This window comes from Haliotis asinina, chromosome 7 (assembly GCF_037392515.1).
Source record: "Haliotis asinina isolate JCU_RB_2024 chromosome 7, JCU_Hal_asi_v2, whole genome shotgun sequence".
Classification (NCBI taxonomy): Eukaryota; Metazoa; Mollusca; class Gastropoda; order Lepetellida; family Haliotidae; genus Haliotis; species Haliotis asinina.
Window position 1 is genome coordinate 5,945,669 of NC_090286.1, and position 16,378 is coordinate 5,962,046.

Below are 16,378 nucleotides of genomic sequence, written 5' to 3' on the forward strand. Positions count from 1 at the left end.
AACCAAGCAACATTTGTCCTTTTCAAACAACGTCTATTTTACAATCCGAGATACTACTCTAAACTATATATCAACTGATCAATTAAGACCGGTTATAACTAATGCTAGTTTTTGAATTTAGTTACTGTAACAACTGGTCTTGGTCGATGAGTTGTCGATTTGACACCTGTATCAATCGCTCGTAAAATGTCTGAGTTTGGCCAGGTACGATTTTGACAGTACCTACTTGTTCAGAATATCTAAATGGCTTAGTAACAGAAAATGTACTTTGTGGCTAGCTCTCAAACAACCTAAATATTTTTAAAACTGTTGTGATTATATCTTATATATGACAAACGTCACTTACATGTTTCCGAAAGACCACCAATATCGTATACCTTGCTGTGAGTTGAGTATCATGAAAAACACTTTTCAAAACGTCTGCTTTCCCTTTCGGAAAATAACACAAAACTTCAAATGTGTACTTTTGTTGCACTTCAGTTTAAAACGGAGTCTTGGCACGTCGTGTGAAAGTCACCCTGTCCTTCTCTCATAGATCAAACTGTAACGTTGTTTCGATGACATTGTGCTTCGAGTTTAATATCTTAGCGGTCATCCGGCCCCCGGTGGGCTCCTGTACGTCTTTGTAAGTGTAAACCAGTTTTTGAAAGTGTTCTATTCTGTACAAATCCTCTTCCAGGATAAGTACCTTCGTACACCTCTACCTCACACCTGAAATCGTGATTTACTCACGTTAAGGTCTGTTCGCAGGAGTTTCTCGTTTTCTCCTAAATAGCGGGTTTAAGTGAGGTAACTTGAATTGACTTGGGTTCGTCTCAACAAAATTTGATGATATTACAATCAAGCACCCTGAGTCGATCCTTGATGTGTCGAACTTTCTGTCATCTCGAAATATGAGCTTCAATTACTTTCTCGAAATTTGAACTTTTTAAAATACTTGTTAACAAACGAATAGTATAATGAAAGTGGCGATAAAAATGATTGAAAACTGGAAATACTTCGAAATTCCATTTTTCAAAAGATTTGACATATAGACAGAAAGTAACAGGAACCTGAAAGTTAGAAAAATATATACGTTTCTCGCACCATGCAGTATTCCAGGCACAGGCGCCCATCGGGGGTCCGAAAATCGATAAACTAAGTCCCGGTTTACTATCCAACCCCCTTACTGTATAACCTGTAAAGGTGCATCACCAAATCATGGCGACGTGATCGAAAACAGGACAATTCCGCACTCGTCATTGCATATATTGTATTTTAAAAGATCAAATGCTTCTGTCCACGTTTCCGATGAGTGTGGAAGGCCTATACGTGGGCCTTCCGAGGGGATACACTTTGTGTCCTTTAATAAATCGGAAAAGACCGAGTTGCTGTGCCGGAAGTATACGAAAACTAGGTCGTCTGCGACTCAAACTGGAGGGTGTTTAGTACACAAAAGTGTTAGTCAATTCACAGTGTTAGCATTTCACAAACTGAAATGCCTTTGAGTGAAAAAAAAATCAAAATGTTCATTCGAACACAAATGGTGTCGGCAGCCGAATTTCAGAAAGTGTCAGTGACCAAGATATTCACAATCTGGTATCCGAAATGGAAAGTAAAAATACTCGCAAGAAGACACTGTAAGTTTCATATATTAGGTTTGTGCAAGAGTATTGCAGGTATTGTGTTTTTCAGTTATAACTTCATTTTTGTTTTATTGTGTTTTCAAGTAAATACATTGTTACATTCTTTAACCTTGTTCCTATTTTGCAACAATGTCGCAAGTGATGGCGTTGGAGAGGCGAAGACGTGTCTTAGTTCAGCCAATCAGCATCGACTCTACTTTTTTTAAGTATGTGAAAGCGAAATCGTGGTCTTTGTGATAGAAAGACCACGGGGAAGATCAAAGGGCCGACGCTCTATCCACATCTAGGCATGGTACAAACAAGTTGTACCTTTCACGTTTTCAGTGTGTCCTCGTCATCACATCTATGCCTTTATAAAGACGGAAAGGTACAAAAGCATTATACTGATCATGGCACATTTGGGTGACGTATTTTCAACATCGATTACTAGTTTCTTATCACCATTGTCTTAATTTCTTCTACTGTTACCAATATCCATCCAGTATGCTGCATGCTAAATGCTACTCTTTTTTTTCAAAACTATTGTCGGATCATCGATTTCAGGGATATTAGCCTCTTTTACACGGATGTTTGTTTGGGTCCAGATTATTTGTACTGTTATATGTATATGTTATTGTTCCCCGGTGAAGACTTTATGGTCGACAACAGTGTAGGTAAACACTTATTTCGGCATCGTACGATTATTCAAATGAAATGTTGACTTTCGCCAGGGATCTGACTCCGAGGGACAGAATTTTTATTCTTTAGTTTCAAGGCGAAAGAGACGCCATACATGCAGTTTAGGAAAACCCCTCACTTTTTGGCCCTTTCCCGCCAACTTGCGCATATGTGAGTCACGTTTGTCCTACTCTTACCCACAACTCGATGTGACCGGCATTGTAGGTCCCCAACAAGCTAGAGAGATGTGGGGATTCGTCACATGTTGCGCGGTTCATTCGATATCTTATGTGTATTTCTTAAAGCTTTTATTTTCGATCACTACATATCTAATTTAACATGTTGGATAGAATGGTTTACTTTCACTGAGGAAATTTTCTAAAACGTGTAATACTATTTCGATTTGCATTGCAGTTCTTTGTTTACATAGGTTTTGTAGTTCCGCTGCGAGTGAGTTGTTACACACATATCACGTCACAAGCTAATGACGTCATAATGTACACATTCAAACGGGATTTCATTTTTGTAAGCGGTTATAGATCTATTCTACAAGATGTATCCAAATGCTATGCAGAAGTCGCTAGAGATCATTAGAGATTCTAAAGCAAGTATGGTTGTAAAACGGGCACGAAGTTTATATTGTTTCACGAGTGGTCGCTAAGCAACGAATGCCATCTTTGCTGATTGTCTTCATAGCGATCAGACGTGTCTTCAGGATTCTCCACATTTCTTGATCTTTCTGCAACAGTTTTGTTCTTTTACTCCGTCTAATATGCCCCGAGGACGTTATCCAGGTATTTTGTTTCGTTTCTTTACTTTCTTTTCCGTCTTTTGTTTCATTTTGTTTTGTTTTTTTACCATAGTCTGTGTGAAGGCATATCATGGAAGACCCCATTAAAGATTGAGAATCCCGTTTTGTGACTTGACTCAACGAAGTCTTCGTTGGATCTGTAGTTCCAGAATACAACAGTATTTAAATTATTCGAAAAGAAAAATACTCTCGCCCATAAACGTTAGCGGTTCCTTTCCAAGTGTTTCAACCATGTCTTATTTATTGGGAATTTTTAGCAATTAATCTAAGCCCGCCTCTTTCGTTTTGGATTGGTCCTGTTTATACGTTTTTGTTTGACAAACGTTATCTTAAATAAATTCTTTAGTAAAACATTATATAGCAAATAAGAAACCCTTTGTAAACGAGTTTACCTTCCAATATTACATGAATATCAAAAGATGGAAATAAGGAGATTGATTTAACCCCCTGGATGGGACAGGGACATAAATGTCCTTCCTCTTCACCCCTCACTTTCAAGTCCAATAAAATTCTAGATATACCACGCACATATGTATACTTCACAGTTTTGAATTCTGTGGATACCATCTTGATACCATCCACTACCATCCACTCCGACCAAGCTAAAGTACTTAAAATTGCTTTTCAAAATAGGCTTCATCGTAAATGTCGCCATTTTTCACCTTATCTAAAATCGCGATTCACAGCGTTATTTGATGTATTTTTTGAAATGTGAAAATCGAATAAATACTGTGAGTATTGAATCTCAAAAATAGCATATTATTGATCACTGATATCACGTTTTCATGTAACCAGTAACGATAATTCTGAAACGTCGCCGATGAACCTAGAATCGGTTGGGATGTTTTCGAAAAGGCACTTACACGAAAGCGGAAGTGCATTTTCCGCCATATTGGATGGTGTTTACAAAATCACGTTTCGAGAAGGCCGGTATTGAGATGCCGATTACGTCAGACACTTATATTTCATAGTCAGCTGCGAGAAATGCATCATTGAATTCCCCACACATCTTAGAATCAAATTACTAATGGTCTTTGTCACCAATACCAATTGTCTAGACAAAACGAAACGAATGATACTAGGTATGAAAACGAACGCTGTGCTCGAAAGACAGCACTTGTTTGAAATGTAAACCAAAACAAATCCGATTTTACAGTGCGTAGCATTTTCGGAAATTTTCCAACATCCAGCCGTGTAATTATCGCTTACAATGGCTCAATACGCTTAGAATATTGAGCGGAAGAGTGTCGTAGCAAAAAATAGCAAATTAAAAATAGATAGAATGCAATCATTTGATAATTCATATGAAACTGTCAAACTTTTAGTGCAGCGTGACGCCATGACTGACGCAAAATCAAGCAGAACGACAACGGTACTTATCGGCGTTTCTGGCCTCTTCCGTCATTTACAATGTAATTTATAAAAACATATAACAATACACAGATAGTCAGAATAATTCTGATTACTTACATCTCTCATTTATGTACAAAAGATCCCTGAATCAAGGAAAAAGTCCTCATAAATTCCTGTCTACCCTTCTCAGCGAAGCCGCCATTTTGAAAGAAATCGGTCATAGGTAGTGATGTCACACGTCAACATTGTTGCACATATTAGGCAATTTCTTTGAGGTGAAGGTCGGTTGAACGAGAGAAAACACAATGGCCATATCAGTCCGATTGCACTTTCAGTATTGTGATGTATATTTTGCGTATCGTTCAGACATTTTTTCATGAAACTGATTTCAGTATCTGCATATATCCATGTTCAACATCATATCATATGTGGATATAGGGTATGCGTTTATATTTTTTGAAAGCTTTTGATTGTTTGAATAATATTTACATGGGAAATTGACTCAGTAAGTGTACTATACCACATTTTAAGCCTTTACTCAAGTGTTAGAAGATCACACGTAGCCATTACTGCAACATGTGCTTTAGTTCCTGTGATGTACAATATTCAATACGTTGGGACAAACATTGCAGTTTCATATGAACAGGTTAATAAACAGCGATTTAATTCAACGTTATAAGTAAAACTGTTAATATTAATGAAAATGAGCTGTACATTGTATGAAATGTATAGGCACACATATTCAAAAGACTTGTCTTCTTCATTGCATTGGTTTGTGTCCTTTTTATAGACAAAATAGTTATGAAAATTGACTGACCAGGAGTTTGTCAAAATCGTTTTATGATTCCTTATCATTGTTTTAGATAACAAAGTCAATTCAAATTAAAACTTACTTTAATGGCAGAATATCTAACTCAAACAATATTTATACGAAAATTGTTTAAAAATATATAAACCAGGTCATGTCTTAATTTGGACAAACCTTACGTCCATATTCTAATAGTTCCATACTGAAAAAGCGATCTCATTTTACCTTTCATTGCATACTTATGAAGTGAAATAATTACATAATCATAAGAAGAAAAGTGTATATCCTAAATGAATATTCAATGAATTTTCATGTGTTATGAAATTTTAATTTACGCTAAATTGATGCCAGACAGGTGCGCGTGTTGCTCACAATAAGATACGTAGTAAAACCGTCTAATTGTTGATATCTTAAGGACACTATTTCCGTGGTAAAGCCATGCATTTTATGTTTTGTCTAGAAAGTGTTGAATTCTTACACAGAAGCCGAGATCTTGTACACATTGAGTGGAAATTACGTTAGATATATACTAATCAGCAAACCAGTGTCGTCTTTTTCCGACGTCACAAAATACACAGAACATTTCATGACGTCAACAAAAAGGTCGCATTATTTTCAGTTATTTCATTACATTTGAAGATGTGTCTGTTACTCCGTTAATAATGATGCAAAATAAATAAAAATACATCCACCACAAACAGGAGAGTATGGGAATCTAAGACCTAAATTATGTATCGGATTGGGCCATCCGAATTGCTACTACCTGCTTTCTGATGTAGTACATTGGAATCTTTTCTTATAAATTGAAAAACTCACAGATGGTATCCGCTCACACTGGGGAACTTTGTATTGGAATAGTCTGGTTCAGTGTGAACAAAACATAAGGAAAATATACTATCCGTATCCACAACAAATTCTCTCCATGTGATCGGAGTTACATTGACCTAATGTGAAGCATAGCGGAGTTATGCCCCCTTATCTATATACGTGCATGACCTCTCTTTCGACTTTTGACGTCATAGAAGAAAATCGATTTTTTTACATTTATTGAGAGTCATTTTTTATTTTGTGCGTATAAAGTTATGCATTAGCACATAAATCCATTTCATATACACTTATGTCGTTCAGATATCAAGCTATATTTTCTTCGCTCACACTTTACGTAAAGATGACAAATTAAAAAAATCGTAGCAGAGTGCTTTTATCGGTGCACGATAAAAAACGGAGAAATGTACTGTTTTTTAACGCACACAAAAGTTTTGGACAACATTTAGCAGTGTCTATTTCTCAAAGCCCTGAGGTACTTGCAGTTATATTTATACCAACGGATAGGAAATTAAATATTCTACATTTGTGTGTAATTTTATAGCCGTAGGCAGATCCAGGACCACGCGAGCGCAATTCTCGCACAACGCTCACTTTTCAAACCTTACGAAAATGTGCGCCTGAAAAAAAAACTCGGCATCCAGGGGGTTAATAAAACTGCAACGTGCAAGGACATGCCCACAACACCCTGAATTCATGCTGGCCAGCTGGTCCAAGCCTACTGAAATGTGATGGGGACATATATAAATCCAAAGTCTGTCTTCATTCACTAATGGCATTTGAGGGTTACAATTCCTGGTGCCGTTGCAAGTGCGGATAGAGGTTTGTGGTGGCGCGACGCCCTTTCTCTCCCGAGGGGCATTTCCGCCTGATCTTTGGATTTCATGATAAATATATGTGCATTCCACCTCGCACCAAACCCCACCCGCTCGCACAAACCCCACCCCTCTTCCCCCAAATCCTGGATTCTCCCTTACGTTGTACAAGATGATCTTAATGCCAAAGTGACCGTAACTCCCATATCTTAATATAGAGTTAAGGTAGTCTAAGAAGTGAGGCTGTGTTGTACAACAACACCCTCAGCCATTTTGTAATGCTTACATTGTGATAGAGATTGAATAAAATAAAACAGACCGAAAATGTATATGTGAACATATAATCATAAATTAAATCTTTGAGCTTCTCCATTCGCCTCGAACATATAACTACCGTTCTACAAATATTTTCTACAAAAATAACTACCATTCTACTAATGTACAGACATGTCCTTCATCTTAGTCCTACACATAGGCCTTCTTTATAGATCTCGGAACATTTACTAACAAAAGAGTGTATCTTGAGATGATCAGGACCATGAAGTTACTTTACCATCGATTATTTTATCTTCTGTGTTATCCTTTCCTTACATAGGAAATAAAGATTCGCTTACACGATGAGTCATGTAATAAAGAAATATTGTATTTTAATATTTCTGTATGAAAAAAAGTGTCGGGCATTTTTATAAGATGTTTCGCGTTCTCATCCATGAGAACGAGCTCAAAGTGACAGAACATGGGAGGATGTGAGCAACAAGAACACGTCCCTTACTGTACTCTATAGGTATGTCTTTCCAGGGCATTAACCATTCAAGTAAAACGATATATATACATATCTGGACAAAGGAGTACATTGTATTGAAGTACAAGGAGTACAAGTGATGAAACGTGTTGCGGCCATAAATTTAGTCTAAAATGACCCAAAAATAAAATTAAGAAAGAAAGAACATAGTAGAACCCTGTTCAGATGTCTTGATAAAGGAATAATTCATAACCAAACATACTGACAACGGCGTGTCATGAAACATTAATCACACCGAATAAGGGTGTCATTTTGCATAGACTGCTTCGAGAGCTCAAACGCGAGAACCAGTCTCCACCGAAGTAGGCATTCTGACTACTTTAAGGGTAGAAGTGATATATATTGTCAACAAGCCCCTACCTTAGCAGGAACTCACGCAGGGGTCGTTTCGATAGAATCAAGAGATAACCTTTAGCAAGAGAGATATCACATCTGCTCTTCTCTTCTCGACATTTTAGTGTTGGTACATACACGAGTCGATTACTTGCTTCGAGCCCTAGAAATGGCGACAAATTAGAGAACACCTACAAATGCATATGTAATAACAAGCCTTTATTTAAGAAACAAAGAAACCATTTAGAATGGCGACAGTAACCGAATTTTATGCAGAGATAACTCCTACTGGACGTCCGCCACTGGATGGTCACTTTAACGGACAACGTTATTGGCCGAGATTGTGGCACCTATAGCAGCACCGTTTAGTCAAAAATATTCATGGCTTTTATGGTCGACCATCTTTACAGCAAGGCGACAATGCTTGGCCTCACAGGGCCAGGATCGTCACGGAATTCCTTAGGCAGCAGGATGTAGAACGTATGGAGTGGCCAGCAGGCTCAACAGACCTTAACCCAGTTGAGCTTGGGATCAGTGGATCTCCCAGGACTCCGCAGAGTTCTAGTAGAGGAATGGAATTCAATTCCGCAACGTTCTTACTGAGCTTGATAAGAAGCCAGAGAGGACATTTCTTGACGTGTGCTATATTTCACTTGACCCTTCATTACTAACGCCTAGTGATTTAACTGACATTACGGTAATCTGATCTGGTTAAAAAATATCATTGATTAAGCCCTCCTTAATCAGTTCTGGTTTCTCACAGAGAAAAAAGCCATATCTGATGACAGAGTTACAAAAATGGTCCTTTGTGGCATATCCATCCCCATAATCACCAAATCCATGCTAACAAACAAAGAGGTTAGTCTAAACAGGTTGGTAAAAGCAATAGACCATGCTAACTGCCAGTAGTTTGCCTGAAGCTACATGAAAGTAGGATATTAGATTGGGTAGTATGGAACGGATTCAGATTGTCTTACTCTCAGATTGAGAGAGTTCGAGAAGTGCCACTCTTCGCCTACTAGAGGCTTAAAATCATCGGCTTCAATTATCGGTATAATATCGAAAACTACAAAGAACCAAATAAATCATCCCTTCTCGTAACAAGATGTCTTTAAATGTGTCAAAAAAATGCAAAGCTTTAAACAGGTGCTCCGGGTGAGACTTTTAGGAATGACCCAGGTTAGACAACACGCATCCCAGACAAGATTGTGGCTTGAACTGAATTAAAACTCATTTTGTTATGGTCTGTTCAATCTGAGATGCAGTCGTGACTCTAAGGTACTTAATTTCACTTAATCTTTATAAATAGAAAGTGTAAACCCCGAGGCCCAAAGGAATCCCGGGAACAACTATTTCAGGAACAATAAGGACTCTCTAAAGTGGTAAAGCATAATGTTGATGAGATGACAGATGTAATAGAACTATATGTTTTTTGTCGAGAATCTGCTACAATGAATGATATAGTGAGTCCCTAGGACGCAGTATATATTTCATCTACGTTGATGTTATGCATTTTGTGTACGTAAGAGACTGGTGAATCCCTAACTTTACAATGCAGGCAACGACTGGAGACGTGGTGTGTCTCCTATGAGGAGATTCCAGGACCCCGTGCGTCAAGTGTCTCTAGACAGATACAGTCTTAGAGGGGTGTCTCCCTTGAATCGGCCCGAGGGTAGAACACAAGGCACACGTGGCGTTTCTCCCTTGAATCGCCAAAATGGAAACGACTTTGGACAGGATTCCTCCCCAAATGGCGTCATGGCGTGGACATCAACCCCCATTGACAGGAGCCTCATGTCTGAGACAACATACAAAGTCTCTGTCTCGGACTTGATCAGATCACGCCAGCCTCTCTTCAAGCCTCCCAAACTCAATCTGGGTATCAAGTCATCTACAAATAACCAGGTAGTTATTTTTTCAGTATTTATTTCGTGGAATCAGCTTTACTTGGTTTATACATCAAACTCAGAGCTTAATTAGACGAAACCCTGAGGCCCACATTAGATTCACTTCACTTTCAACACGCCAATAATCGTTGCTAACCATGTTTCAGAACACGCTGACATCAAAGAAGGAGACTGTCAAAGTTCCTAGCGCATCAAATGATGCTGGGCGAAAGCCTCTTCCGTCATCCTCACACGTCTCCATCTCCAAGAAACAGACTTCCTGTGTGAAAACAGTCACCCCTCCTCACACAAAGAAGGTGATTATTTCTGAACACAGATGTGTACGCTAAGTTACCTGTCTCAGAAAATGAATTCATAGATGATAAATACTAACCAGATAGCAGAGTAGGTTTGATTTCTGAACTTATCCATCCCTGATTTAATTGACGTCTCCTGCTGAACAGCCTTCACCTTCAAGACGAGGATGAGGTTATGTGATTTTGTTCGTTAAGGCTTCCTATGTGTTGTAGGCATTTTTGCCGTTCTTCTTTGTGGAGGCCAATCTTCTGTTCATTGTGGATGTATTTGCTTGGGATGTCACGATTCACCGATACACAAATGCTTCATCGGCACGTTTTGTACGATACGATATACGATTCATTTGATATGAAATCAGTTCCACCTTTGACATGCACACATCGATTACTATTTTTTAGCCTTAACACGTTTGTGTCCTGTATTTGTTTACACCAAGCAGCAAACGTGACGTTTTGAGAGTGATTACTTTTTATGTAATGGCTTGGTTTGTAGTGGCTGCTTGTTAGGCTCCAAATTTAGAAAATGACATATCGCGATATGTATCGAATCATGGCCTCAATATTGAGGTACGTGTCGCATGGTGAGGCACCTATATCGTATGACCTACTGTTTTGTTGTTCCAGGTTGTGGATGTGTCCAGTATGAATCTGCCAGAGTGGATCAGTGATATATCCCCTTTGGCCTCCTCCTCAACCACTTCCTGCTCATCCTCAACAAGCCTGAACTTGAATGAAGAAAACATGATGACCAAACAATCCGCTGTATCTAATGATAAAGTACATAACCTTATAAGCTTCATGTAATCTAATGGAGTGAGTGAGTGAGTATGTGAATGAGTGAGTGTGTGCGTGAGTTAGTGTGTGAGTGAGTTAAGGTCTGTGTTACACTCAGCAATATAACTATTATGTGGCGGTGACATGTAAACGATCAAGTCCTGACAGACGATCACGTGATACTAGCCATGTTTCAGTGGTTCTCATTCCGTTTCCTGTACCAATTTTTGTTTCTTCGGTTCTGACAAGTTATAAGCACCCCCACTGCACCTCAACCACACCCCCAATCCACCCACCTTTCTGTATGACCTACTGTGTTCTTGTTCCAGGTTGTGAAAGTGTCCACTATGAATCTGCCAGAGTGGATCTACGATATATCCCGCTGGGCGTCCACCCCAACCACTTCCTGCTCATCCTCAACAAGCCTGTACTTGAATGAAGAAAACGTGATGCCCAAACAAACCGCTGCATCTGATGATAAATACCCTTCATATAACCCGAGTGAGTGAGTGAGTGAGTGAGTGAGTGAGTGAGTTTAAGTTCATGAGAAGGTAAACAACCTTTATACTACCTGAAGGAGTGAGTGAGTTTAGAATTATGCCACACTCAGCAATATTCCAGCTGTAGGGCGGTTGTTTGTAAATACTCGATTCTGGACCAGACAATCCGCTGATCAGGTAAATGCCTTCAATAAACTGAAGGAACACATCATCTTTGGTGTATGCGCAAAAGTATGATTCTGTTTGTATCTAAAATTGCATTCAGCAAAATGGCGTCTGTATGGCGGTGGTCTGTAAATGGTTTGGACCAGATAATCCACTGATTGACTTCTTGATCACTGATATACAAAAGTGTCTCTGGACCTTTGTATGTAAGTGGACCATGTGTGTCTGGTTCAAGCCAAACTGTGAAGATTAGCATTGTTACTGTGACAGCTGCGAGTTTATTATTGCGCCGCGTTTACTGGGCTACTAACAGTCCCACAATATCAAGACTGGGGAGCACCAGTAATGGGCTTCACGCATGGTATTCATGTGGGGAATCGAACCCGGATCTTCGGCGTGACGAGCTAATTCACTACTTACGTACCCCACCAAACCTGTGGACCCTAATCATGAATAATAAAACATTTTTTCAGACTCCTCCTGCCAAAGTGCCAAAGAAAAGAGTCAGATTCAGCCAAGTGGCGTGGCCTTCAGACGTTGACGAGTCAGTCATTAAACTGAAATTCTCACAGCCTCAGGTCAGTGACACAGCCAATTGCAATGAGAATGAAGCTGGTCATAGATATAAGTCCCTGACTCTCATTCAGTTTGTAAGTGCAAGTCACTTTTGCCCCTCTGGACGGAAGACATGGGGTCGGATACGTGACATTTAGGCAACTTCTGCACACACACGATATCTCCGTCAAAAGTATGACAGGAGACTTTACTAATCTCTACTGTGGTATATCTGTTGCTTGTCCTGTATTACACGGGAACATCTGTGTCTTTCAGACATTTGATTATTGAGGAGATGATCGGTGGCATCAAACAGTCTCCTTTTTTTCCAGGCACGAGCATTTACCATCGTCTATCATGAGGATCAGGTAAGCACGTGGAGTACGATAGAATGTGGTTCCAGTGATCGAGACTAATGCTGAACATTACCGTCTTTGTATAAACATAGATTGTTCGTTATCTAACCACCTACTTTTAACAGAAGTGGGTTTGTGCACGCTGTTCACTCAGACATCCTATTTTGCAGTCTGAACTTGACAGAGACTCCCAGCCTCAGCTTCGTCCCCCACCGCCCCCTCTCGTCCCATACACCGGGGACGTCAACCGCCGTTTGGTTCCCTCCATGTCCAGACTGAGCCTGGAGGACGTCCTGCTGGTATGTGAACCATGAAAGTGTCAGGCCACGTCTTGTTGTGGTCTTCCTTCAACATCTTGATAACTGCCAAAGACAATGTAGATTCGGAATATGTGTACTTCAGCATGTAGAATACACAATCATAACACTCTTATAGAACAGTGCTGAGTGTGATGTTCAGCGGCGAGCAATGATTAATGTTTCACTGTCTACTGTTTCGACAGGTCAACGAATCGAGAAAGAGGAGAAGGGATATGGCCTCCGTCTTCACAGGCGACGTCAAGAAGAGGAAGATTGCACCCTCGGACGGAAGAAATGAGACCAGCTACGTCACAAGACCCAAACAATGGTGGCTGAGGAAACGCAGACAAGCGAGGAGGAAACAGGACCAACCATCCTCCTCGACTTCTACCTCTGCTGTCAGCGCAACTACTTCGACTATCACCACCATTTCACCCGGATCTGCCTCTTACTCTTGTCCAACGTCCATCTCTGGTGCCTCTTCTTCCCATAGGAGATCTCTTAAGAGGAGGGCACCAGACGATGATTCCTGTTCTGGTGATGGCTTCAAGAGGTCTCGTCTCAACTAGTTCATGCAACGGCCTCGCAGAATAGCAACGCTTCAGATAATTCCTTTTGAACTGTCATGACATAGTATGTTTGAAAATATTTTAATCTCAGTTCAAAATAGGTTGTTCTGATACAATCTTTTGGAGATAACGTTCCTCTCAGCCAAACCTAGTTAGGTCCCAATACAGCAGACTTGTTGTAACAGGCGACAAAATGGTAGTCGCGCAGCACGAGACTAACATTTTCGGTGCTGGAATTCCAACCTGGAGGACATCTTCTCCGATGTGTCATCTCTGTTGGCTCATGCTATCGTCCACTGGTTTGTGTGCTCCAAACTCGACTACCTTGCAGCCCGCATCTGCGTAGCTGCAATAGTGCTGACTTCACAGGTAGACAACCCCTGCGCAGCTGCAATACTGCTGACGTCACGGTAAACACCCCTTCCTTCCTCATTTAAAAAATAAATTAGGATCATTCAAAATTACTTACGTCGCCAATAGTTTATGATAAACTTCAAGCTTTGGGCTATCCGCCAGTGAAGTAATTGTCATGATTTCATCACAATTTAAGCATAGTATGGAAATATTTGTATCAAGTTGCTGTTAATTTTTAAAATGTTTGTAAAAATATATGTTGCGAACATTGAACAGTTTACACATGTGTTAACATTTTTGATGTAGAAACTTGATAAAAATGTTTTTGTTATTGAATGTTTAAAAAGCTTCTCATCAACGCTAAACATATGGGCGTCAACCTTCCTGTACATGTCACTGGACAGATATATTTTATAAGTAATATATCATATTTATCTTGCAATATACACAAGCCATTTGTTTGTTACTCTACAATACTTGAAACGTTTATTTGTTCTTTAATTAATTTTATAAAGAAAATCTTTGTTTTGTCAGTTTTACATGCTCAAGGATCTCCCTCGAAACGTCCCATGAGATAACATGTGAAAGTCAAAATCCTGTGCAGGACAATGATGAGTCCTGGTTGTATCTGTACTTGAGGTCGATGCTCATGATGTTGGTCACTGTGTAGTGGCCATATAATTTCCAAGTCTCTCGCTGGGATTCGAAGCAAGGACCTTCTGATCCGAAGTCCACATGACCAAAGAGGTTAAGCCCGTCAGCTAGCTGACAAGATAAGGATGTCATCTGTGGAATGACTCCACGCCCTGCTTCAACAGGATTATAAAATTACAGATTATAGATTATAGATTATAGATTATACAAATCACTACTCCAGTCGGAAAAATATCTGTCGTTTTTAACATCAAAGAAATTAGGAAATTCATTTATACGTTTTAGGTTAGATTTGATCAACATAATGGTAAACGAAGGAAGACGCTTTTGTTTTGTACGATGCAAAAGATTGTGCCCATTGTGTAATTTGGACGTGGAAAATGAAATCCATTTTCTACTCGTATGTCCTTTGTATAAAGACTTGCGTACTAAATATATAGCGGAATGCTATCTATGTAAGCCACCTACATTAGCATTGAAACTACTTCTTTCATCAACTGAAAAGCATGTAATAATAAAATAATTCCACGTCCATGTTACACAATGGGCACAATCTATCTATCTATCTATCTATCTATCTATCTATCTATCTATCTATCTATCTATCTATCTATCTATCTGTGTGTGTGTGTGTTTGTGTGTGTGTTTGTTTGTGTGTGTGTGTGTGTGTGTGTGTTTGTGTGTATTGTATGTGTGTAACTCTATTGTATATAGAGGCCTTTTGTACAATAAACATCTTTGTCTTTGACTTTGACTTGATTATTTGCTGCAGAGAAGATGTTTTGCTGTCGCCATGTAGATTAGATATTGCTGAGTGCGGTGATAAAAACCAACCAAGCAACATTTGTCCTTTTTAAACAACGTCTATTTTACAATCCGAGATACTACTCTAAACTATATATCAACTGATCAATTAAGACCGGTTATAACAAATGCGAGTTTTTGAATTTAGTTACTGTAACAACTGGTCTTGGTCGATGAGTTGTCGATTTGACACCTGTATCAATCGCTCGTAAAATGTCTGAGTTTGGCCAGGTACGATTTTGACAGTACCTACTTGTTCAGAATATCTAAATGGCTTAGTAACAGAAAATGTACTTTGTGGCTAGCTTTCAAACAACGTAAATATTTCTAAAACTGTTGTGATTATATCTTATATATGACAAACGTCACTTACATGTTTCCGAAAGACCACCAATATCGTATACCTTGCTGTGAGTTGAGTATCATGAAAAACACTTTTCAAAACGTTTGCTTTCCCTTTCGGAAAATAACACAAAACTTCAAATGTGTACTTTTGTTGCACTTCAGTTTAAAACGGAGTCTTGGCACGTCGTGTGAAAGTCACCCTGTCCTTCTCTCATAGATCAAACTGTAACGTTGTTTCGATGACAATGTGCTTCGAGTTTAATATCTTAGCGGTCATCCGGCCCCCGGTGGGCTCCTGTACGTCTTTGTAAGTGTAAACCAGTTTTTGAAAGTGTTCTATTCTGTACAAATCCTCTTCCAGGATAAGTACCTTCGTACACCTCTACCTCACACCTGAAATCGTGATTTACTCACGTTAAGGTCTGTTCGCAGGAGTTTCTCGTTTTCTCCTAAATAGCGGGTTTAAGTGACGTAACTTGAATTGACTTGGGTTCGTCTCAACAAAATTTGATGATATTACAATCAAGCACCCTGAGTCGATCCTTGATGTGTCGAACTTTCTGTCATCTCGAAATATGAGCTTCAATTACTTTCTCGAAATTTGAACTTTTTAAAATACTTGTTAACAAACGAATAGTATAATGAAAGTGGCGATAAAAATGATTGAAAACTGGAAATACTTCGAAATTCCATTTTTCAAAAGATTTGACATATAGACAGAAAGTAACAGGAACCTGAAAGTTAGAAAAATATATACGTTTCTCGCACCAT

At 39.2% G+C, this 16,378-nt stretch overlaps 1 protein-coding gene across 1 annotated transcript; it reads left to right on the forward strand.

Moving 5' to 3' along the window:
• The first annotated feature begins 2,835 nt into the window (after positions 1 to 2,835).
• Positions 2,836 to 13,450, forward strand: LOC137291224 (uncharacterized). Its single transcript, XM_067822521.1, has 10 exons — positions 2,836 to 2,890; positions 9,588 to 9,934; positions 10,083 to 10,232; positions 10,446 to 10,496; positions 10,857 to 10,896; positions 11,336 to 11,433; positions 12,145 to 12,249; positions 12,559 to 12,594; positions 12,753 to 12,881; positions 13,085 to 13,450. Exons 1-10 carry the CDS (start codon positions 2,836 to 2,838, stop codon positions 13,448 to 13,450), a joined length of 1,377 nt encoding a protein of 458 aa, XP_067678622.1.
• The last annotated feature ends 2,928 nt before the right edge of the window (positions 13,451 to 16,378 follow it).